The 26,907-nt window shown below is 31.2% G+C and overlaps 1 protein-coding gene across 50 annotated transcripts; it reads left to right on the top strand.

The window, feature by feature from the left end:
- Window positions 1-21,537: 21,537 nt before the first annotated feature.
- LOC112702996 (uncharacterized) lies at window positions 21,538-26,080 on the top strand. 50 transcript variants are annotated; one of them, XR_003811149.2, is made up of 9 exons: window positions 21,556-21,803; window positions 22,022-22,148; window positions 22,703-22,816; window positions 23,434-23,484; window positions 23,642-23,811; window positions 23,959-23,984; window positions 24,301-24,354; window positions 24,601-24,756; window positions 25,456-26,080. XR_003811149.2 is itself a non-coding variant. In XM_025754267.3 (3 exons), exons 1-3 carry the CDS (start codon window positions 24,250-24,252, stop codon window positions 25,585-25,587), a joined length of 393 nt encoding a protein of 130 aa, XP_025610052.1. In that variant the 5' UTR covers window positions 24,120-24,249; the 3' UTR covers window positions 25,588-26,080. The 50 variants fall into 50 exon arrangements, 1 of the variants encoding a protein (XP_025610052.1); XR_003811148.2 differs by having other exon boundaries at window positions 23,434-23,490; XR_003811147.2 differs by having other exon boundaries at window positions 23,434-23,490; window positions 23,639-23,811.
- The last annotated feature ends 827 nt before the right edge of the window (window positions 26,081-26,907 follow it).

Here is a 26,907-nt window from a genome sequence, read left to right as displayed (position 1 = left end):
AACTCGCGACTATGGGGCACAGTGACAGTGCGCAAAAAGATCATTGAGAGGACAGGAGGTAGCCATTGACAATGGTGATGCCCGAACATTCAGCTTGCCATGGAAAGGAGTATGAATGATTGAATGAAGACAGTAGGAAAGCAGAGATTCAGAAGGAATAACGCATCTCCATACGCTTATCTGAAATTCCCACCAATGAATTACGTAAGTATCTCTATCTTTATTTTATGTCTATTTGTCTTTTGATTATCAAAGCTTCATAACCATTTGAATCCGCCTAACTGAGATTTACAGGATGACCATAGCTTACTTCAATCTAACAATCTCCGTAGGATCGACCCTTACTCACGTAACGTATTACTTGGACGACCTAGTGCACTTGCTAGTCAGCTGCACGGAATTGTGAAAAGTGTGAATCACGATTTTGTGTACCAAGTTTTTGGCGCCGTTGCCGGGGATTGTTCAAGTTTTGACAATTGACGGTTCATCTTGTTGCTTAGATTAGGTAATTTTCTTTTTATTTTCTTTTCCAGAATTTTTAAGAACGAATTCTAGAGTTTCAGATGATGCCTTCATCATCACAGGAGCTAGTTGATTCCCATCAATTTGGCTTTTGTTTGTAATGTCTTGCTGAAGCTTGGCTAGCCATGTCTAATCTTTTTAGACTGAAGCTTTAGACTAACATTGCATGATTCCTGGAATTCTTATTAAAAATTTTGAGTTTCTTATTTTCTTTTTCAAAATAATTTTTGAAAAATAAAATAAAATAAAATACAAAAAAATTTATAAAACCATAAAACCAAAAAATATTTTGTGTTTCTTGTTTGAGTCTAGAGTCAATTTTAAGTTTGGTGTCAATTGCATGTTTTCTTTTTTTTCTTGCATTTTTCAAAATTTTATGCATTATGTTCTTTATTGATCTTCAAGTTGTTCTTGAGGATTTTCTGTGTTCTGATATTTAAATTCTCTTGTTTTGTATGAATTGTTGTTTTTCATATGCATTCTCAATTTGTTAGTGTCCATAGTATACAAACTTCTAAGTTTGGTGTCTTGCATGTCTTTCTTTTCTAAAATTTTTTCAAAAATATGTTCTCGATGTTCATCATGATCTTCAAAGTGTCCTTGCATGCATTATTTGTTTTGATCTTGCATTCTCTTGTTTTAATTCATTTTGTTGTTTGTCTCTCTCATCATTAAAAATTCAAAAATTCAAAAATATATCTTTTCAAGTCAATAATACAGGTAATTGAAGATTCAGAACATCTAGTAGAGGAATCACAGAGAAAAGCTGGGCGTTCAGAAAAACGCCCAGTAAGGAAGCATTTCTGGCGTTCAACGCCAGCCAGGGTACCTGGCTGGGCGTTAAACACCCAAAGGGGTAGTATTTCTGGGAGTTTAACGCCAGGATGGCACATAAGATTTTGTTTTCAATTCAAATCTTTTTCAAATCTTCATGTTTTAATTCTTATTTTTGAAATCATATCTTTCAAAATCAAATCTTTTCAATCGTATCTTTTCTAAAAATTCAAATCTTTCTCATTTTTCTTTCACCATTTTCAAAAATCTTGATTCAAAAATTTCAAGTTTGTTACTTTCTTGTTAAGAAAGATTCAATATTTGAATTTTAAAATCATGTCTTTTAGTTTCTTATTAGCCAAGTCATCAATTTAAAAAAAAATCTTTTCAAATTGTTTACCAATCAAATCCTTTTCAACCATATCTTTTCAATCATATCTTTTTAAAAATCAAATTTTCTTCAATCATATCTTTTCAATCATATCTTTTTAAAATCGATTTTTTTATCATATCTCTTTTAATTTGATTTCAAACTTTTTTTTCTAACTTCTTATCTTTTTAAAATTATTTTCAAATCTTTTTCAACTAATCACTATTTCTTATCTTTTTCAAAACCACCTAACCACTTTCTCACTTTTGATTTTCGAAAACCATTAACCATTTTTCAAATTTCTTTTTAATTAACTAATTGTTTTAAATTTTGATTTAATTTTTTTTCTAAAATTACCTCCCTCTCATCTCTTTCTTTTTAATCACTAACACTTCTCCTCTACTAGCAATTCGGACTCTCTCATTCCTTATATGTTCGAATTCGCCTCTATCACCTTACCCTTCTATTTTTATTTTCCTCTGACACCTTAAAGAATCTCTATACTGTGACATAGAAGATTCCTCTTCTTTTTGTTCTCTTCTTTCTCATATGAGCAGGAGCAAGGATAAGAACATTCTTGTTGATGCTAACCATGAACCTGAAAGGACTCTGAAGAAGAAGCTAAGAGAAGCTAAAGCACATCAATCCAGAGAAAACCTTACAGAGAATCTCGAAAAAGAAGTAATGGCCGAACCCAACAATAATAACAATGCAAGGAAGGTGCTTGGTGATTTTACTAGACCAACTTCCAACTTCCATGGAAGAAGCATCTCAATCCCTGCCATTGGAGCAAACAATTTTGAGCTTAAGCCTCAATTAGTTTCTATGATGCAACAGAATTGCAAGTTTTATGGACTTCCATCAGAAGATCCTTTTCAGTTCTTAACTGAATTCTTGTAGATCTGTGATACTATTAAGACCAATAGAGTTGATCCCGAGGTCTACAAGCTTATGCTTTTCCCATTTGCTATAAGAGACAGAGCTAAAATATGGTTGGACTCTCAACTTAGAGATAGCTTAAACTTTTGGGATAAGTTGGTCACGGCTTTCTTAGCCAAATTTTTTTCTCCTCAAAAGCTGAGCAAGCTTAGATTGGGTGTTCAAACCTTCAAGCAAAAAGAAGGTGAATCCCTCTATGAAGCTTGGAAAAGATACAAGCAACTGACCAAAAAGTGTCCTTATAATATGCTCTCAGAATGGACCATCCTGGCTATATTCTATGATGGTCTGTCTGAATTGTCTAAGATATCATTGGACCATTCTGCAGGTGGATCTATTCACCTAAAGAAAACACCTGCAGAAGCTCAGGAACTCATTGAAATGGTTGCAAATAACCAGTTCATGTAAACCTATGAAAGGAATCCTGTGAATAATGGGACGCCTCAGAGGAAGGGAGTTCTTGAAATTGATGCTCTGAATGCCATATTAGCTCAGAATAAAATGTTGACTCAGCAAGTCAATGTGATTTCTCAGAGTCTGAATGGATTGCAAAATACATCCAATAGTACTAAAGAAACATCTTCTGAAGAAGAAGCTTATGATCCTGAGAACCCTGCAATGGCAGAGGTGAATTACATGGGTGAAGCCTATGAAAACACCTATAAACTGTCATGGAAAAATCATCCAAATTTCTCATGGAAGGATCAACAAAAGCCTCAACAAGGCTTTAACAATAATAATGGTAGAAGAAACAGGTTTAGTAATGGCAAGCCTTTTCCATTATCCTCTCAGCAACAGATAGAGAATTCTGAGCAGAATCCATCTAGCTTAGCAAATATAGTCTCTGATCTATCTAAGGCCACTCTCAATTTCAAGAATGAAACAAGGTCCTCCATCAGAAACTTGGAGGCACAAGTGGGTCAGCTGAGTAAAAGGGTTACTGAAAATCCTACTAGCACTCTCCCAGGCAATACGGAAAAGAATCCCAAAAGAGAGTGCAAGGCCATAACCGTGACCAACAAGGCCATAATCACATCCTGGCCTAAGCGGCTAAACCAAGTTGTCCCTAACCATGTGCTTGTGGCGTGAAGGTGTCAAGTGAAAACTTGAGACTGAGCGGTTAAATTCGTGATCCAAAGCAAAAAGAGTGTGCTTAAGAACCCTGGACACCTCTAATTGGGGACTCTAGTAAAGCTGAGTCACAATCTGGAAAGGTTTACCCAGTTATGTGTCTGTAGCATGGATGTATCCGGTGGTGATACTGGAAAACAGAGTGCTTTGGGCCACGGCCAAGACTCATAAAGTAGCTATGTTCAAGAATCATCATACTTAACTAGGAGAATCAATAACACTATCCGGATTCTGAGTTCTTATAGAAGCCAATCATTCTGAACTTCAAAGGATAAAGTGAGATGCTAAAACTGTTCAGAGGCAAAAAGCTAAAAGCCCCGCTCATCTAATTAATACTGATCTTCATAGATTTTTTGGAATTCATTGTATATTCTCTTCTTTTTATCCTATTTGATTTTCAGTTGCTTGGGGACAAGCAACAATTTAAGTTTGGTGTTGTGATGAGCAGATAATTTATACGCTTTTTGGCATTGTTTTTAGTATGCTTTTAGTATGTTTTAGTTAGTTTTTATTATATTTTTATTAGTTTTTAGTTAAAATTCACTTTTCTGGACTTTACTATGAGTTTGTGTGTTTTTCTATGATTTCAGGTATTTTCTGGCTGAAATTGAGGGACTTGAGCAAAAATCTGATTCAGAGGCTGAAAAGGGCTGTAGATGCTGTTGGATTCTAACCTCCCTGCACTCGAAGTGAATTTTCTAGAGCTACAGAAGCCCAATTGGTGCGCTCTCAATTGCGTTGAAAAGTAGACATCCAAGGCTTTCCAGCAATATATAATAGTTTATATTTTTCTCGAGATTTAATGGCCCAAACAGGCGTTCCAATTCAGCTTCAGAATTCCCGGCGTTAAACGCCGGAACTGGCACAAAAGTGGGAGTTAAACGCCCAAACTGGCACAAAAGCTGACGTTTAACTCCAAGAAAAGTCTCTACACATGGAAGCTTCAATGCTCAGCCCAAGAACACACCAAGTGGGCCCGGAAGTAGATTTTTACGTCATTTACTCATTTCTGTAAACCCTAGGCTACTAGTTCTCTATAAATAGGACCTTTTGCTATTGTATTTGGAGAATCTTTCAATCTTCGGATCATCTTTTGATCATGTTTTTATGATTGAACCCTCTTTGGGAGGCTGGCCATTCGGCCATGCCTAGACCTTGTTCTTATGTATTTTCAACGATAGAGTTTCTACACACCATAGATTAAGGTGTGGAGCTCTGCTGTACCTCGAGTATTAATGCAATTACTATTGTTCTTCTATTCAATTCAGCTTATTCTTGTTCTAAGATATCACTTGTTCCTCAACTTGATGAATGTGATGATCCGTGACACTCATCATCATTCTCACCTATGAACGTGTGCCTGACAACCACCTCCGTTCTACCTTAGGTTGAGTGGATATCTCTTGGATTCCTTAATCAGAATCTTCGTGGTATAAGCTAGAATCCATTGGCGACCATTCTTGAGAATCCGGAAGGTCTAAACCTTGTCTGTGGTATTCTAAGTAGGATTCAGGGATTGAATGACTGTGACGAGCTTCAAACTCGCGATTGTGGGGCGTTAGTGACAGACGCAAAAGAATCACTGGATTCTATTCCGACATGATCGAGAACCGACAGATGAATAGCCGTGTTGTGACAGAGCGCGTTGAACATTTTCACTAAGAGGACGGGACTGTAGCCATTGACAACGGTGATGCCCAACATACAGCTTGCCATGGAAAGGAGTAAGAAGGATTGGATGAAGACAGTAGGAAAGCAGAGAGACGGAAGGGACAAAGCATCTCCATACGCTTATCTGAAATTCTCACCAATGAATTACATAAGTATCTCTATCTTTATTTTATGTTTTATTCATCTTTTAATCATTAATCCTCCATAACCATTTGAATCTGCCTGACTGAAATTTACAAGATGACCATAGCTTGCTTCATACCAACAATCTCCGTGGGATCGACCCTTACTCGCGTAAGGTTTATTACTTGGATGACCTAGTGCACTTGCTGGTTAGTTGTGCGAAGTTGTGATAAAGAGTTGAGATTGCAATTGAGCGTACCATGTTGATGGCGCCATTGATGATCACAATTTCGTGCACCAAATAGTAGCCACCATCACTAAGGTGCTTGAGTTTCATTCTCCATTCTTTTATTTTATGTTTGTTTTTTTTTCGGTATTTCGTTCTATTTTCTATTTTCTTTTCTAAGTTTTCATGATCACTATTAGGATTTCCTCGCTTTTTAGTTTAGTTATTTATTTTAGTATTTTATGTTTATTTTAAAAATATTTGTCATGTATCTTGCTCTGAGCTTAAACAAAAATCAAAAGAAAGAGAAGTAGTATAATACATGAGATTTTGAGTTATATATTGCGTGTTCTGGTTGCTTTGATATGGTGGCACTATCTCTATTATGAATGTATAAATTAACTGTGCATATTTGATTTTGGAGTCGAGTATATTGGTTCTTGAGGAACAGGAACTTAGAGAAGTATTATAAATTCTCTGAAATAAGAAAAAGATTGATTCTTGAAGCAAAACAAACAGCAAAAAGAAATGAAAAGAAAAGGTCCAATACTTTGAGCATCAATGGTTAGGAGGGTCAAAACTTTCTAGGGGAATCTAGCATCATTTGACATTTTCAGAACCCTATTTTCTCTGTAAGTTATGAGCAACTAAACCTCTCTTGGTTAAGGTTAGGAGCTCTGTTTATTTCTATGGATTAGAACTATTATTCTTCTTTTTTAATTTATATTTGATTCAATTATAAGGATTCTTTTTGTTCTTAATCTTATGAACTAGGTGGAACGAGAGTATGACCCTTTTCTACATGAGTTCCTGTGATTCTCGAGAGAGTTATCTCGCTTGAACTATAGCTTGAAAACAAATTCCTCTAAATTTGCTAATTGCATGAACTAATTTGGATATGTGACATATAATCCTGTTAGTCTTGGTTAATTAGGGTTTTCATTGCGCTGAACTAGTTTTTTGAACTTTACCCTGTAATCTGAATTAAGTGACCACGAGAGTGGCGGTTAATGAAGGTTTGATGAGTCTAAATCACTAAAAGATTAGTACTTAGACATTTATGGTTTGCCATAGAATGAACCACTCATTATTAAAATAGTTGGTAAGACATTTTAATCTGGAAAAGTAAACATCTCTGAGGCCTTAACCATTTCCTTATACTGTTTTCACACCAAACTGCTTATTGCTTTCTTTATTTTCTTGTTTATTGTTTATGCGAATTGCAACTCACTAAATCCCTTTTTTTATTTGCCTGACTAAGTCCAACAAGAAACCATTGCTTGTTCAATCCGACAATCCTCATGGTTTCGATCCTCACAAACCTGAGGTATTACTTGGAGGACTCGGTGTACTTGCCGATTAAGCTGTGCGAAATCTCTTTTCACCCACCAGCACAATCACCTCGTAAGCACATAACTAGGGTTTTGTTTTCCCATACATCGATGCTCAGAGCCTCTTTGGACTTCTTAATGTTTTGTCTTAAGGTAACTCTTTAAGCAGGCTTTCAATCGATAATCCGGTCCAGTTGGCCTAAGTTATCGCATAATGAAGCACCTCTTATTTTTACTAGCTCAAGTCTATCCTTAAGACAAAAATATCACTGGCACATACTAAGCCCTAATTATTGGTTCTCAGAGCCTTAGAACTTTTGATTTCTTTTGATCTTTCCCTATTTTTTTTCAATTGCTTCAAGGAATTGATAGTCAGATCCTCATAATATTTCTTTAAATTTCTAATTTTGAAAATTATTTTTTTGTTTTCTCAAGATTCAAACATTTTAGATTTCTTTAAATGTATCCACATATATTTAAGCACCTCCACAGTTTGTTTTTGAATTTATTTAATTCAATATTTTTTATCAAGATATCCTCCTTAAAAATAGTTATTGGAGAAAAAAGCATTCAAATTCTAAGTTTAAGATAACAAAAGATAGAATATGCTATGTATGCAAAGAAGAAAAATTAACAAAAAGAGAAAAATAAGGAAAACGATAACAGAATGAAAAGTAAAGGAGAAAGAAAATAACTAGCCATTAGTTGTAAAACCGGGATAAATTATCATTAATAAATTAATTATAAGCAAGTGGGTTGAGAAATTAATAATTTATAAATTGAAAATTTTCCGGTGGGAATTTAAATTAAAAAAAAATAAAATTGAGCGCGAAAATATAACTAATTACGAAAAAGCGCATACCGACGATAAAAATGACTGTACCGGCTTAAATCTATCAAGCACTACGAGTGACAAAAATTAAATATGAGCCGGAAAGATTAAGAAATTAAAATTTATAATTTAGGGAGTAAAAATAATTACAATACAAATTAAAACACTTATCTTAAAGGTTTTGGTCCAAAGTTAGGCCAAACGCACCAAAAATGGACTTGGGCCTTCATCGGGCCCAAGCCCACATATATGAACTCACCATTCAGCCAAGTTCATCCGCATTGCCCCTTTTCATTGAGAGAGTGCAGCTGAGGAGAAGAAGGGAGAGGAAGAGAGGGTGCCCTAGTGTGCACTATTTACACATACAAACAAATCACCATAACTTGCAATCCGGAATTCTGATTAACAAACTGTTTGTAGCCACGCGTTCATCTCGGAATCCTCTTCGATTCTATCCGAACAATGCGGTAAAAAAATCTAACATTCTTTTCTAGTTTCTTATTCTTTAGTAATTTGCATTTTTGGTTATGTGGGTATTGAGATATTATGATTTGATGCTTTAGGAGAAGTTCAAGCACAATCTCAACTGGAGTTTTAACCCAAGGTTGAGCAGCACAAGGTAGGAAAGTTCAATCCCTTTGTTATCCCTAATTTTGAGTAAAAATCCTAGGATAAATGATAAATTGATTATGTTGAATGGAATGAAATGGTTTAGTTGCTTGTTTGAGGATTGATGTTTGGAAGGGATTCAAGAGTTTGGAAACCACCAATATTAAGGTATGGGTTTAGGTTTCGGGTAGGTATTATGTAAAATTATGTGAATGCGTAGGTTAATTGCCCCTATGGTAGGATTGAATAGAACTACTTGTGTTTGTGATTAGTTGGCTGAATGTCGATTGATAGTTGTTGTTGTGAATCATGAATTTAAATGTTAATGAGCACAGATATGGGATATGATGAGCATGGTGTTTGTTGATGATAGGTTATGTGTTAGTCTAATTTGGAAAATTGAATGCTAAATACGAATACATGTTAGCTTAAGTGAAATGTGAATTTTGTTGCCTATTATGGCAATGTGTATGAATATTAGGCCGGAGACTGTGAATGGGGTGAGAAGTACCCCAAGAGGTAAGTATGTGAAAAGTGTGATTTAAAGAAATGAGTAAATTATTGAATTGAATAATGAGAAATTAGTTAATACATTAATAAAATTGTGGATAGATGGATGGATTGGAAATTGATATATTAGGTGTTGAATAGTTAAAAGGATAGAGAAATGGATAAATATATGCTGAGACTGTTTAGGAATGATTTTGGTATGATTTTGGTTAGAATTGGATTGAGGAATTGGTAAAATTGCATAATTGGTAAATTTGGTAAAATTCAAATTTTTAACTAATTTCGACGGGTTATAACATGGTTCTCAGACCCTCAAATCATGTAAAACTTGTCTTAAATTCAAATTAGGTCTGAGTAGTTTATGACGTTAAAAAAAAGACGAAAAATAATTTTTAACAAAAAAATTATGCGTGTTTGAAATTTGGGGTTAAAAAGAGAATTCTGCAGAAAATGGAGGTCATGCGTATGCATGACCCCATGCGTACGCATAAGGGGAGTTTACAGAATTGAAAGAGCTTCATGTGAGTAACATTCACGTACCATGTGCACGCACAAAACCAAGTCATGTGCACGCATGACTCATGCATACGCATGACTTACATTTCCAGAATTAAATGCTTTTCGTGAGCATACCATGCGCATGCACAGAAAAGGACTCGCGCGTACGCACGAATGTTCTATTTTGCTAAAAATATTTATTTTAACTATTTTTACCTATTCACTCTACTCTTTTACCTCTGTAACCCCTATTTTAAGTCCATTAACTAGTTCTAAGGTCCTCAATGAGTGTGAGGATACTAAATGGATTGAGTTAAAATATTCCCAAATAAACGTTTGGATTAACCGGAAGACATTATCGCGGGAATGGTGATTCGTCCCACCCACGGTGAGGATGATGGTGTTATCCCACTCACAAGTAATTGTTTATGAACTAGTAAAGAGTTGAGGTTAATAAATCTGATAATTTGTGAACGTGATTAAAATTAATGATTAAAGATTACTTGCCTGGGTAAGATGCAAGGATTGGATCTGTCCCACTTGCTTCGGGTTCAATGGGGATGGTGGCTTTGTTCTTCCCGCGGTGAGGACGGTGCTCTCATCCTGCTCATGGAATAATGATGAAAATTGATTAGTACATGAATGGGTTTATGTTAATTAGGTTGAATCTTCCAAAATTCGAATGAATTGTAAACTGGTTTAGGATATGATGATGGTTTCTTGCCTGGCAAGGACAGTGGTGTAATCCCACTTATGTAGTGCATAAACCACTATGTTTGGTTTCTTGCCTGGTAAGGACGGTAGTATAATCCCACTTGTACAATGCGTAAACCACTTTGTTTGTTTTCTTGCATGGCAAAGATGGTGGTACCATCCCACTTGCTCAGTGCGTAAAACCTTTAAGCGGAGATGGTGGTTTTATCCCACCTATGGTGAAGACGGAGGTTTCATCCTGCTCATGTGTTAATGAAATTGACAATTGATGGAAGATTGGGATTAATGAGTTAAATAACTTATGAAATTGTTAAAAGACACTAACAACGAGTGATTATGACCTAAATGGATGAAGGGGCAAAAACAGTGGCATGATCCCACTTACATACTGAATTATGTTTAGCAAGGATGATAGTGTTATCACAGTTGCATATTGGACTGTTTTGCAAGGACGGTGGTGTTATCCCGCTTGCAGGTCGACTTATGGTTGTAACTCAAGCAAGGATGGTGGTGTAATCCCTCTTGTTCGTGGTTCTATCTCCGTTTGTATAGAATATGGTGGAAACTATATCCCAAGAGTGTAGCAGACACTATATCACAAGAATATGCCAGACACTATATCCCAAGAGTGTGGCAGACACTATATCCTGAGAGTGTGGCAGATACTATATCACAAGAGTGTGGCGGGCACTATATCCCAAGAGTGTAAAAGTAAAACAGAGAGACAATGTTTGGGTTAGCTATCGGATGTGTCGAGTTCTGGCAGTTTAACCAACCCACGAGCTCATGGCCAGTAGGACAAACATGCATCATACTGTATTTGTTTGCCATTATTTGGGATTGCTTGATTGTCTTTGGGTTGCCTAATTGTTCTGACAAGTTGTTACTGTATTAATTGCCAAATTGTGCTTGACTTGTATTGCTTTACTTGTGCTTGTTATTACTATTGAACGGATTGCTGGATATTGGGTTTACTGAATTTGAACCACTGTGATGATGAGGGAACTGATGACTTGTGGTGAGGAGGGTTGAGAACCCAAAATTACTAGATATGCTGAGGCAGAGTTTGGTTGATGATTTACTTAAAATAAGTAAGATTAAGGGTATATATATAGCTAGGATTAGTCTGTTTATCCTGTTTTTAGATTAGTATAACCCTAGGCTTAGATCTTTTCCATTAGAGTTTTACTATTGCATAGAGAGTTTGTGTGATTTTTATATCGTCACTATTTGGATGCTACCCTTGAGAATCTTGAATGCTAAATGCTTGGATGCTGCGGATAGTGAGCTTGAATGATGAATTGAGAGAAGATAGTGATAATGAGAGTCAAGGATTTTGAAGATGCTTATGCTCTTAGAAAAACTAATCTTTTTTATTTATCTTGAAGTTTGCAAAGATCTTTCACGACAAAACCTTTAGTAACTGATTTTCAATTCCTTGACTCCTCAGTCTCTCAAACATTAATTAGGCATCAATTAATTAATCAAGAGATTAAGCACAAAACTGATTTTAGATTCAAATAAAATTTAAAAGTAGTCCTTAGTTCGAATTATATGTCACGTATTCAAGCTAGTCATATCCAGTAAAATCTTAAAAGAAAACATAATTTTCAAAAGTTGTTCTAATCCGAATTATATATCACTTATTCAAAATTAGAGTGGTTGAAAATCATGTATGTGTCACATACTAATTGAACCACTATTCCTAGCTGAATTCAAATATTCATGTGAAAGAATTTTCAAGCTTTGATTCAAATATCAAATTTTCCAATTATAATAAAGGAATCCAAGAAGAATAAGCTTACTTTTCGATCCACTAATTTGAATGAAGAACAAATAACTCAATCATGAAATAGATCAAAGTAAAACCTCGAAATCAAATAAACATAGATTAATTATCCATGAAAAACATAAATAGAGCTCCCAACCCTTTGACAAAGAATTAGTTACCATTGAAAAAGTAAGAAAAACAAGAAGAGAAGTAGTCCGAAGACTTGATTATCTCCTCTGTGAGCTATGCTCCCTTATTTATAACCTAAATTCTAGAATTCAAATTCAAAAATAAACTAATATTATCCTTCGGATAGAAAGGATAAGATAATCACTTATCTTCCAAAGAGAAAAATAAGATAACTGCTTATTAACTCTTATTCAATTCAAAAACGAATAATTCAAATAAAAAAATCTAACAACCAAATCTCTTATGCTTCTAGAGCAAATTAATAACTAATCTTCTAGATCTTCAACTCTTCTAAATGTGATTAAGGTTTTTTATGACGCGGATAATTAAGTTTGGGCCTTAATTGTTGCATCTTGAGAGTTGTAATTATGGTTAATCCGGACCTATATTAGTGAAAGATTGAGCAAAAGGCCCAAAATCACACTTGCAGAGGGACATATATGCCAGGCGTGGGCATCATTCACTGGGCATGGTAGCAGGCTTGCAAGGAGGCTGCCGAGCGTGCGTCAAGGTCGTTGGACATGGGGGATCTTCCGCCAGGCACAGTAGTCATCCGCCAGTCAAGCTACTGAAGCCTGGATGGGGTTCGCTAGCATGCGTGGCTTTAGTTCCTTGGGTCACTCTTCTGTTTCCTTTGTGCCACACTTTTGTATTTCTTTTGAGTTTTTCTTTCCATTTTTGCTTATTTTTTAATAAAAAACTCTTGAAGTTATAAAAACACTAACACAACCCCAAATATTTGACTAATTATTAATTTTCATGAGAAAACATAAAAAATTTGATTAAAATCTAAGAAAATAAATAAGAGAATAAAAGACCTTAAAAACTACTTAAGATGACGTGTCATCAAATATAGGAAATTGTTTCTCAAAAGGATTGTTGATGAGACAATTATTATGCAATAATTTTTTGTCGCAAAATACAAATAAATATATGAACTGCAAGTTAAAGAACTCCATCTATAAATTTAAGAAAATTTTATCATATTTCATATTTCATCAAATTATATGGTCTTTTGATATAAATGTAGTTGATAATTATGTATCAATTTAAAAGGAATAAGTATATTTTTTTATTCTTGTATTTTAGTGGCACATAGAATTATAAATAAAGTTATATACTCAATTCTAAGGGAGATAAGTATCATCTCATCAAGTATCTCAAGAATATTATAAAGTTCAAAAGTGCATAAATTTTTTATGCTTCAATAATAGTCTGATGGGTACCAAATCTGTACACTTACAGTTATTATGTACATTATTGGTATTTTTGGTAAAAATTTGAGTAAGTTAAGAATGGATCACTAAATAGTATAATAAAAAAAGGTTTTGTTATAACAAAACTTTACATGTTCACATATATGAAGTTAGAAAATAAAGATAGAGATCATTTAGTATTTTGATTTTGACTTTGTTAAATGTCAAGACAATTTTAATCCACTATAGGTATATTTATATGCTCATTGAAAGAGTTCTTTGAAAAAGTGTTGAGAAGACTCTTGTTACTCTTTCTATTAAAACACTTGAATATAAAATACCTTTTGAAAACATTCGAATAGGAAATTACAAACACTTGTCATAAATTATGAATATATATTTAAAAGACCACTTGAGTTATTTTTTTATAATGTGTTAGTAGTTTATTATTTTAAATTGTTGTTAAATAAGAGAGTTCAGAGTGTTTAAGTATCTTGTGAGGAAGTTATATATCACAAAATCTACAAATGCATACATATTTAGTTAGTATGGAACAAACACCCAAAGTCTTTTATGTGGATACTATTTATATGGTGTCATATCATTTTATGATATATTGTTTCAGTGAGAATGTGCATTTAAATGCTCATATGGTTTATACAAATTTACAAATATAGATATTTTTGCAGAAATAAAGTATTCAATTTTCTTTCACTCTGACTCGTGATCTCATAAAATGTTGGACCAATTGAAAATAGGCATACATGAGATCTTTTTTGCATGTAATTTCTGAATTTTCTCATCTAAATTTGATCTATGTTGTTCGGTATATTAGTGTGATGATCATCATGGTTTCATCGCGACACTAATATGATAAAGCTAGGATAATTTTATAATTAATATATGAGACAAACTGGATGTTAAAGTAATAATGGAAATAGCATTCTAATATGCACATAAAGTTTATAAGATGTGATTATATTAGGAAAATATATATGTATAGCCTAAGTGAAAGATTGTTAGAAAATTATTGATTTTTTAATTTATTTATGGATAATACATATATCAATTATAATCACAAATTAAGTTATTTCACAATAAATGACTTATATAATGGTGATCTCATTTATTGTCATAAATACTGAATTGAATAAGTCATTATTACTTTTGATTTGAATTTAAATGAGAATAAAATCAGAGATATTATTTTATTTAGGCTTTTGGGCTTTATGATTTAATGGATGACACACTCAAATATAAATAGTGACTTCAGAATTTTGGTCTCTAACACATCAAAACTACTTTCATAACTCCTTTTTCTATCAGAAGAGTTGTGATTCAGTTCTACTAGAAATACAGAAGACTTTGGTTGAAGATGAATTAAATAACCCCACATTAGAATAAAGAATAAGAAATCAAGATGGTGATCACGAATTTAGATATGTTTCTGTACTTTCAACTCTCTTTTTTAATGATTTAACATGAATAGTTTTTGAGATTCAAGAATCTAAAAATTTTCAACATTTATTTCCTTAATAAATTTTTATATTTTCTTCTTATGATGTTACTAAAATAGTTGTGAAGTTTACCGTCAAAAATGTTGTGTTATTACCGCCATGAAAAATTTGTGTCTATTGTTAATACATTTCTGTGTTTTATTTACTATATATTTCTTTTCAAAATTTGTGTTTACCTTTGAAATATTTATGTTTTTATTATCTTAAAATGTTTTTTTAAATAAATTTATATTTTTTTATATATTTCTTCAGAAAATTGTGTATTCATCTTTTTTAAGATGTTTGCGTTTTGTGTACAGAAATTCTGTCTTCTATACATTTTTCTTCTATTTGTCTTTATAAAATTTTTAAAAATACATAATAAATAAATAAAATACATAAGAAATTCATGAGAAGAAGAAGAAATATGAAAGAAAAAACTGAAAAAACAAGAAGACATACGGAAAAAAAAAGAGAAAACAAGAAGAAGAAATAGAAAAAGAAAGAAAAAAAAATGTAAAAACTAAGTACGTGAATAAAATAAGAACGAAGGGACATATATTTAAAAATATTTAGTTAAACTTAGTTACAAAACTACCTTTGTCATTTAATATTTCTGTTATTTTAATTTCAAACTCGACCTAAGCTCTATGATATAATAATTTGAAGAGTCATAAAGTTGCACTTATTCATTGATAATTAATAATTGGTGATATTTCAATAGGCATGCTCTATAGATACACAGAAGTCATTTTCCTTGAGCTAATGCTAGTTGTCATTTTTGAACTGCAACCTTTGACTACTATTTCTTATTATTTAATTTATGCCATGCATATAGGTGGTTCATATATTACTTTAGGGTTCAATTTCAACTCTCCAATCCACATACGCTAATTTATTAAGTAGTAGATAAATTTATCTCTTTATTAATTAATAGTTTTGAGTTTGAGTTTTGAAAGAATAAAAATTTATGATAAAAATATATAATCACAAATTTTCAATTGACTTAAATCGAATTTGTAAATAGTGAAAAGGATTATATAACATCACCAAAAGAAATATCCAAATTTATATATCTATGAAAATTTTTTAACAGATTTGTTTAGATAAATATGATGTAACACGTTGAAGAATGAATGAAGATGCATGCATGTAATAGGCTATAAGATTAGCAAGAGCGATTGAAATTAGACCATGGAATGTATAGAGCACTCATATATAAAAAGATGGATGGTACGTAGAAACTGGCACATGGAGCATATCTCAAATTCAGAATGCTTGCTGACAATCAATTATGTTGCTTGTAATAGGTGGGAACATGCATCTTAGAGATGATAAGTTTGAATTTTGTGGAGACATGAACTCCCAATCATTGTGCCTGTAGAAACTTTTTGAATTTAGGATGCTTCTAAGTTAAAGATTACGCAAACTTTGTTTTGTACTTGTGCAAGCAACATATTTATTAGAGAAAAATATGTTTTTTCTTATTTCAAACGTTTTCAGAACTTTGTAAATTTATTTTTAATATTTAATTTTATTTTATTTTCAACGTTTAAAATAAGTTCAATTTTATTTTAAATATTAAATTTTTGACTGTCCATAATTAATTAAAATTTTTGTTTTTTAGTTTTATCCTTGTTAATCCCCCCTCCCCCCCCCCCCCCCCGCCCCCAAATACTATGTAAATTCTTTTCACTTCTTCTCCTTCATTTCTTCACCCTTTCACCTCCTTTCTTTTTTACATTATCCTTTTTTTCCACCACATCCTCCTCCTCTCTCTCACCACTCTCACCTAAAGATTGTCCTCTTTTAATTTTTCAATTGTTGTTTAAATAAAGGAGAAAAATTATTAGAGAAGAAGCACAAGACTATAATTATATCTTAGCATTGATGATAGGATTTATGTGCATGATGACATAATAAGAAAAGAACAACATTAGAGTCTCCCAAATTAGCCAAAGTGATTGGCTTTATCATACTAGAATGCAATTGATTACATACAATATCTCCTAAAAGTGGTAGAAGATTTAGTATTTATTCGGACGTTATTATCTTAATAAAAAGAATTTAATAAAAAAATATTTTTTTCGTGTATTTGATAAATTTTTTATAGTAAAAATAAAAATATTAAAAAAATATTTTTTTAAGAAATTATAATTTATATCTTTTTTAATTTTTTTTTAAAAAAATACTTTTCATATAATAAATAAACAAAAGAATATTTTTATATTGTTATATCTAAATATAATTGTTAAATAAAAAGATCTTTTTATATAAAATATTCAAACATAAAATTATGTTTATTTTTTTATAAAATTTTAAAAAAATAACTTTAAAAAATATTTTTTTAAAAAAAATTCACCCAAATAAACCTTCTGTAAAAATTCACAATAACTTAAATCGTCTAACCACCACCACCTCAGTCAAACCACCACTACAAGAAATTTGGTTATTAATTATCATCGGATTTACTTATAAAATCCAATAGATTTAATTAGCATCGGACTCCATCCATAAAAAAGGAACTCGACCAAAACATGTTACTATTAGATTTGTTACATCCGACGTTAATTGATCAATTATTACAATCAACAGTTACGAACTAGATATTTATTATTACCATCGAATTTTTTCCTTGCTAAATTCAACAATAATGTTTAGCAATTATTTTTAAAAAATAAAATAAAATAAAATAATATATATATTAATTAGGACGGATTGAGAAAAATTTAATAATAAGAGCAAAATATACAAAAATAAAATTTAAGTATAAATATATTTATCATTTGAAATTAAAACAAGAATTATATACTCAAGCATATATATATAAATTTAAATTTATAATAAATTAATTAATTGATAAAAGATATATTAATCTAAAATAAAAAAATTCTAATTGTTTTTCTTTAATTTTCAAAGTAATAAAATATTTTTATTCTATATGTGTTCTTAAATAATTATTTAACTACATATTATTTTCTACTCATTTGCAAAAGTTTACTTGTATGATATTTATGGTATAAATAATTTTTATTAATCAAAACAATTACCATAGACAAGATCATTTATAACCATATATAATAGCAAAACATGATTTTGGTATCCAATTTTACTTTCCACTATTGCCCCATAATAAAAAGTGGTTATTATTATCATTTTCAAAACACTTGCCTTTTTTTCTTTCCATGTAGGTCTAAATAAAAAAAAAAAAGAAAATACTTTGACATACTTTGCAATCAACTTGCTGTAACATCAACTAATCTTCTCCTAACTCATTTTATCTATACATTCTTTACTAAAAATAATTTAAGATATTAAATATAAAATTAAAAAAAATAAAAAGTTTTGGCCATTAAAATTATATAAAAAAATAAATGCTTTAAATATAATTTTTATATTTACTTTAAATTAAATAAGATTTACAAATAAATAAATTTATAAATATTTATAAATTTTTATCTTGATTGTTACACATAATAACAACGTAATCATTTTAGTATTATACTTAAATTAATTTATTTAATTATTCTATACATTAAAAAAATTAAATAACTTATAAAAATTTTATTTTTATTTTTTATTTATTAATAATTTATTATTGATTAACTTTTTAATGTGTTATCCCAAATTTATAATTTAAAAATATTAGAAAAAAAAACTAACAATATAGTAGTTACTATTCTACTTTAAAATTAGATAAAGCTTTAAGAAAATCTCAAAAATTTTATTATTTGGAAAAATAAAAATTTTTAAATATATAAAATAACGATGTTAACATGTTATCGAAACTCATACATTTATATAACCTTTAACACAATAGAAAATAAATATTAATTTTTATTAAAGTAATAAATCAAAATTAATAAAAAATAATATAGTTTACCTTAAGGTACTATATTAAGTAGGTACTATATTAATCAAATATTAACCTTATATTAAACATCTCTAATTATTTCAGGTACTATATTAAGGTACCTTATGTTAACCTTATTGCTCGTTTACCTTAATGAAATTAAAAATGTTTAATATATTAATCAAGATATTATATTAAGGTACTATATTAATAACAAGTAATATCAACTTTTGGTTCTAAGGTACTATATTAATCAAAATGTTAACCTTTTATGCTTTTTTATGTAAGTTCAAAATTCATCACATATTTGTAATCAAATTTTACATGTCATATATTGAAAAGTTAGTTAGATTTTTTTTTATTGTAAAAAGTTTTTGTATGTTTTTATTTTTTTTTTTTCCCCGAAAGAAAAAGGAGTGGTGGAATTCCTTAATTTACAACGAACTGGCATATTCTTCTAATTAGGCTAATTAAAAAATATATTTAGAAATTGAACTGGAGTTATATTTATATATGATCAAAATGGCTGAATGTATTGATTCAAAAATCAAACGGATATAGTATGTTCTCGTGAAGTAACGGGGAATTAAAGTCACATAAGAGCCAAGTCTCTTATGTGCATGTTCTTTAATTTATGTGCTAAACATTTGATATTATTGGATCAAAAGAATATCCAACAATATGAATCACGAGTGATTTTGAAGGCAAGAAAATCATGGATCACTTGTATAAGCTAGCGTTATTGAACGTACGTTTCTTCCGGGGTAGCACTTGCTTGTCTTTCAAGCTAAGTTCTCTCCAGGAATTCCAAGAACAAAGTAGAGATAATTAATTATTTTCGCTTTCTTTCTTTCTCTCTCCTTATTTTTTTTATTTTTTAAGGCTAATTATCTGTAGACAAGCGAAAAATTGGAGGTGCATAACTAGATTCATCATATTCCAAAGACTACCAACACCAGTTGATTAAGTAATAATATACAAATAGCTAGTTCCTTTGTCAATAGTTTTGGAATTGAATCATAAATAGATCGATTAGAAAGACCTATTACTTTATGGTGCATACTATGATGAAAAGACACAAATTTATTTCTTTAAGTGATAGTTAAATATTATTATTTAGCTAGGAGAATAGTATATTTTATTTTTATTAATAAAAAAAAATTAGATACTTCTCTCGTCATTCTCTTCGTACAAAAACCTCTCCATTAAAGAATTATCCTTGCTTACTTTACACCATTTATTGATGGTAATGGCAAGAATGTGGATCAATGCATTATATCTGAATTTAATAGTTTTTAGTGAATGTTATAGTTATTTACGAGTATTTTTAATTAATTACAATTTGAAATTAATTTTATATTATTACTATAAAATAATTTTACACATACATTTATTATACATCATCATATTAATAAAAATAACTATATTTTTATACTGACTGCACAAAGATGCAGGCAATGGATGAATAAGGATGCAGACAATGGAGAGTGCTCTGATATGTCTACTTCAAGAGCAAGGTGGGAACACAACTAGAAAAATGGATTAATACAGACAGATTTAATCTTTATTACAGACGGATTTTTTGTTTCCGACGGATTTTGTCCTTCTGTAAAAGCTCCGTCGGAAATTATTTACTAACGGATTTTTTCCGTCAGAAACTTACCGACGGATTTTTACTAGTTACCGACGGATTTTCTCTCTATAAATTCTCCATCCATTTTTCGAAGGCGACGAACTTTCCGACGAATTTTTCGTCCATAATTACAGACGGATTTTCAGACAGATTTTTCATCTGTAATTACAGATGGATTTTCAGACGAATTTTCTGTCTGTAATTACAGACAGATTTTTCGTCTATAATTTGAACTTTGAAAAATCATTTCACTCTAATGACAGACAGAAAATCCGTATGTAAGGTAAAATAGATTTTTTTATTTTTATAATTACAAAATAAACTTATTTTTATACAAAATAAATATAAATTTAATACAAATTTTTATCTAATTTGTATTCGAATATTTATAATATTTTAAAAAATAAACAGATTCATCGTATTATCAAACTAAAAGAAAAATACTATCAACAAGCAAATCAATATAATTCAAAACATAAACAAAATGTATTGATCATCAACTATAATTCTTCCTTTATCCTCCAAAGATGCCAAAGATTTCTGCAGATTTTGTTTTGTTTTTTCTTTTGTTTTTTATTGTTATTTTTGGAACATTTCTTAATATTAGTAGGTTAAATTATTTTATATCTGAAAAAATAAATTGATGGGTAAATAGAATTAGCAAAATTATTAATAAAATTCATATAATTATCCAAATATCAATAAAATGTACTCCTTATTAAGATTTGCATAGTCAACACCAAAAAAGTGTATATTTAAAAAAAACTTCCACATTCCTAAGATCTACTTTCTAATTTGTCCCTCCAACGAATTCATCCATGCGACAACGTCTGATGGCAGCTTCCACTACTAGAAAATTAGTTATTACAGACGAATATTTCCGACGAATTTTATCCCACGAAAATACAGAAAAAATTTCAGAGAGATTTTTTGTCGGAAAACAAAAAAAATGGATTAGCATAAATTACAGATAGAAAAGAGAATCCGTCGATAATTTCGTCGGAAAAATTAATTTTTCTTTCCATGAGAAATGGTTACAGAAGAAAATTTTGTTTGAAATTAAGTAGACGAAAATGGTACATTTTATTAAATTATTACATACGGAAAATCTGTCTGTAATTTAAATTTTTCGTCGGTAAATATTGAGATAACCCTAATTTTATCACCACCCATTCACACTCCATTCGAACATTGCTGTAGAAGGTGTTGTCAAACTCTTCGCCCTCATCCCTCGAACTCTTCTCCTCTGGTAGAAGGTGCTGTTGCCACTGGCGGGACAGACCGTGGGTGCCTTCGTCATCTGGGGAAGCTCTACTCGGCCCTCTTCGTATCGTTCATCCTCTCCTCGCCGTCGCACGAAGTTTTGAGTTGAACTCGTGGCATCGCCGTCGCGAAGGGTTCTTCCCCTCCTCGTCGTGCGTTATTTCTGATTCTTTGCTTCTCGCCATTTTTTATTTAGGATTAAGCTAGTGTTTGCCTTTGATTTTGTGATTTCATTTCCGATTTTGTGATTTAATCTCTGCGTTTGCTTGTTTCTCCTAATTTGGATTAACTCATCGAGTTCTTTGATTATTCACCATGAAAGAGCCACTGTGTGTCAAGTTTTGTGATGACTTGATTGTTTATTTGACAGTTCATGAATTGCTTCCCATGGCACTGCCCTTGCTGATTCAGAGTTTGCTGAGAGTTATGGTGAAAGTGCTACAGGAGCCGTAGTTCACAGGACTCTGCGATTTTTGCGGTGCTGAGCTAAGTTTGAGGTTTGGTTTACTTATCATAGAGGATTGTAATTGGTACTTCTATGCGATTTGGTTTATGCTGTAGACAATGGGGATTCTTAATTTATGTGTCTCGGTGTATATGAGTGCTGATAATTGGTGTTATAATTTATGTACTTTCAATTGGAGAGTTTTTCCTCTTTGGTGATGTTTTTTGCAATCTTCATTAGGTGAATTTTTGGAAATTTGAATCTTTGAATTGAAAGTGTTGGGCTTTGGGGGTTTTGTATCTAGTCTGTTAATGCTTGTTTTCTGAACTTCTCCTAATGCCTCTTTCTGTGTAGAAGCATGTCTATTCTTATTGTTTAGTAAGAATTAGGGTTTCTTATATGTAGTTGTTGGATTGTGATTCTCCTTACATGGAAAGGGTACTTTGTACTATTCAATTTGTGTGTTTGTTCTATAACTTGAAAGCTTATGGTTACTTCTTAATGACAGTGTTTCTATTTATTTGGTTGTTTGACTTATATTAGTTTCAGATTAGTTTTCCTTTTGCTGATATATATGTTTGCCACTAACCTCTCTTTTTAATTTAGATCTACAACTACAGTTGTCCTGAGGTGAGCAAAATGTATCAGTTTTCGGCATATTCAGAAAGGTTTTGTTATTAGAGGAACTCAAGTGAAGTTTGGAAGTTTATAAGATCAGGGGTATAACTGTGCTTAATCTACCTGTTACATAGAGCTCGTAAACTGTGTGAAGAATATTTTCATTTAGTAGTTGTTGTTGTAGTGGTGGTGATTTTTTCGTGACACATAACTACACTTTTGATTAATAATATTGATGAAAGAGGTGAATTTTCTTTCAGATTTCATGCCTTTGAAAATATCCTAATTTCAACTCCAGTTTCTTCAATGGATTTAGATTCAGCCAAGTTCCCACTATCCTCAATGTAAAGGAACAGTGCCCTGATCTTGTAAATGGGCTGGAAACCATGAACTTTGGATTCATGAATGACCCTTTTCTTCTTCCACCTGATCAAAACAATGCTCAAAATCCTACTTCTTCTATTTTTAATAAATTGAGAGTCAAATTTCCTATAAAATATAAAATTAAAATTGAAATAAATTTCTCAATTCTTGTGGCAATACTTCAAGCTTTGTGCACCCATCATGATTAAGTATGCTTCAGCCTTCAGAAGACTATAATAATTTTGATTAAATTTAAAATTAAATGCAGAAATAATTCCAAGATTTTAATCAAAGTTCTGCATCAGAGTCTTTTTCTCCAGTGTTGTGAACAGCTTCTTTGGCAATATTTATAGCAGATTTGGCAGATTCAACAACTGTCTCTTTGCTCTTCTCCAAGTTAGGAACAAGTACAAGTACAATTACTTACTTAATTAAAGCCCTTCTTGTTCTTCTTTTATATAGCATACTCTATGGTTATAAGCTTACACGGTTATAGTACTATATTATATTATTATTGTTGTTGTTATTGTTAATTTATTATCTCTCTCTCTGTGGTGCTAGAAGGTGCTGAATTAAGGAGAGAAGAGAGAAAGAATTTTGGAAAAGGTTTGAAGTGATTGGATTTCATAGTTATATGCATTAAAAGCTATCTAAGGCCATAGAGCAGTTACAATGAAATATATGCACGGCTTCAATAATAATAATAATATCAAATACATGACGTAAACTACAAGGTTTGCACTTTCCATCTACTTCTAACTTCTTTCACTATTTACCTTATTATTTTTCAGATCACTTCACTACACTATTGCTCTTCTTTTTTTTTAGTTTGTGGCCTTAATTCTTTATCCTTAATTATGTTATGTGTTTTGATTTTTCAGTGTATATACATGCATGATTCAAGAATGTATGTGTGTTCTTTCATTTCTTTCTTTCTTTAATTTTATTCTTTGTTTATATTGAAATAAAGTATTATTGTGTATGATTGGATCTGAAGATGAGTGGATCAAGTTAGGAACATGTGCTTTTTTTCTTGGCTGCATGTTCTGCTTAATATTATATTTGTTCCCTAAATAAGTTGTTAGTTGTGTTGTTAGCTTGTTATTAATTGCAATAAGTAGATTATTGATTGTCAATATGTAACGATTTTCATTTTTCAATGTAAAAAACCAATGTTGCTAATTTTATTTCATCTTTTTGTACGACATGCTACCCATGAACAGGTGGAACCTGCGACCCTTGTGCCATTAGCCAATCAATGCAAAAAAGTATTTCTGGTACTATAGTTTATCTTATCCATTTCAATGTGGTGATTGAGTTAGGTACTATAGTTTATCTTATCCATTTCAATGAAGAACTGGTTTAGTTCTGAAAATTAAGTTCATCAATATGTTTGTCATGACCTGTTTCTTAAATTGAGTTTGTTTTCCTCTCAGAATAGAATCAGATGAAATTTATGCTTGTAGCACACTTGTTATTTGTATTTAATATTATTTTAATATTGTCTTTTAATATATATGTAGGTCATGGCTCCTCGGGTCAAAGGTAAAGGTGTCAAGGGTCATAGAAGTTCTTGCACCACTGCCGCAGCCGCTATTTCAACCACCTCCACCTCTTCTGGGACTTCAGTTGTGCCAGATTTTCAGATAGGATCACTTAGCCAGCAACCGTATTTGATGGTACCTAATCCAGGATACACGGTTTAAGATAATATGGATGAAAACGACATTGTTTTCATGGTTTTTATATTTGGGTGTATGTTCATTAATGATATTTTGAGAGGGCTTAGATCATTGTGTTTTCCTTTAAGACGTACTTTGATTCCAGAAGATAAATGCCACTTGATATGGCATCTTGTCAATTCTTTTCATGTTGCCGGTGTTGCTTGTCAAATATAACCTTAATGGGTTGATGCTTTGCCATGTTCTATATTGGTAAATAGCTAAATAACTAGAAATGTTGATGTTATGTTTGTTTAAAAATAATGTAGTTTTTTGGATTATTAGTGGGATTTTGGAACCTGAGGATTAATGGATATATGTCTTTTTATAGAATGCTTTGAAGTTTGGATTTTGATATAGGGACCGTGTAACTAAAGCGGTTCAAATTTGAATATTTAGCTTCTCAGCCTAAGAGTTTTAGGAAGTTAGATCACAGAGCTCTGAGTTGAATAGTTTTCCTACTGCTTACACAAAATCAACTTCTACCCCTCACTTAATTATCTATTGAATTGCATTTTCAAGTGAAAACTCTGAATGGTGTATGGTGTGTTTCATTTCAGTGAGAAATATATGGTTTGAGGCCTTATACAATTGCCTAGAAAACTCATTATTCATTTCTTACTTTTACTTTTTATCTAACCTGCAACTTTGATGTAGATATATGATCACCAGCATCACATGGGCCTTCTCATAATTGAGAGAAGGGAATTGGCTTCCAAGTATGAGCAAGTTAAGACCTTGGCTGAGTCTTCTGAGTTAATGCATAAACAAAGGGAGCTTGGGAATTGAAGGAGGTTGATCTTAAACAAAGGGAAGACCAAATCTTGGAAAGGGAGCATGATTTGGATGTTCAGTCAAGGTCACTGAGTGATAAGGAGAAGGAACTGGAAGATCTGTCAAGTACTCTTGAAGAAAAAGATAAAAGCTTGAGAGCTGCTGAGAAGGAATTTGAATTAAAAAATCCTATTGCAAAAGGAGAAACATGAAATTGAAAAAACAAAACAAGATCTGCAGAAGTCTTTGGCATCTTTGGAGGATAAAGGAAGAATTATAGTTGATGATCAATACATTTTGTTTATGTTTGAATTATATTGATTTGCTTGTTGATAGTATTTTTCTTTTAGTTTGATAATACTTTGAAGAAAAACAACGGCTGTAAAGTAGCAGCGGTTTCAAACCGTCGATAAATTTGTGCCGAAATCAATGTTGGACAGATAGCGACAGTTTTAAATCGCCTATAAATCATGCGCCACTATTTTTTGGTTTCGTGGCGGTTGTGTTAGCGGTTCGTTAGAACCACCGCAAAATCATATTACCACCTCCTATCAAGCGACGCTTAACGAACCGTTAAAATTTTATTTTGCGGCAGTTTAAAACTACCGCAAAACCCTAAATGAATCGTCACAATTTTGTGCTTTCGTTGTAGTGTATCTAAAAAAATTTGAATTGATAATTGTGTAAAATGTTTTATATTATGTATATTAAAATTAAATTTTTATAACTTTTGAGAGATTGTGTTGAAATGAAATATGATTATTATTTATAACAGAAAAAATATATTGATTATATTTTTATTTAGAGGTGAATGGTAAGCATTTATTGAAAAGGAAATTTAAATTTAATATTAAAATATTGACAAATTTCGTATAACTAGGAATATTCGCACACGATATAACTAAACTGAAAATAAAATGTAATTTTTTTTATATTATTTTATATTAAAATAATACTAATTAATTTTTATTTTATTTTACTAAAAATGCTGACCCGTATGATTCTCTATACTAAAATGCAGATGCCAATATTCCATAGCCTCCCAACATTGCATGTGATGATGATTAGGTTACATGTACTAAACATGAATATATAATGAAAGAAAAGGTCGAAGAAAAAAGATAATTAAATTTTTAACCGTGTTACTTATATATTAAAATTAGTTATTAAAATTAATTATTAATATAAAATATATATTAAAATATAAATATATATTAAAAATAGATTAAACTATATATATTAGGAACTGATCATTTTAAAATATATACGTAACATTTTTTTTAAATTTCACATAGCATAAAAAAACCCGAAACTGGTGGTACCTGCTAAGGATAA

This window comes from Arachis hypogaea, chromosome 7 (genome assembly GCF_003086295.3).
Source record: "Arachis hypogaea cultivar Tifrunner chromosome 7, arahy.Tifrunner.gnm2.J5K5, whole genome shotgun sequence".
Lineage (NCBI taxonomy): Eukaryota > Viridiplantae > Streptophyta > Magnoliopsida > Fabales > Fabaceae > Arachis > Arachis hypogaea.
This window is presented reverse-complemented; position numbering and strand designations above follow the sequence as displayed.

Excerpts from the sequence above, each read along its gene's own strand:
- LOC112702996 (XM_025754267.3), top strand. The coding sequence starts at position 24,250 with ATGTTGCTAATTTTATTTCATCTTTTTGTACGACATGCTACCCATGAA. Across the intron at positions 24,355-24,600 it reads AATGCAAAAAAGTATTTCTG|GTCATGGCTCCTCGGGTCAA; the intron begins GTACTATAGTTT and ends ATATATATGTAG. Across the intron at positions 24,757-25,455 it reads GCCAGCAACCGTATTTGATG|ATATATGATCACCAGCATCA; the intron begins GTACCTAATCCA and ends ACTTTGATGTAG.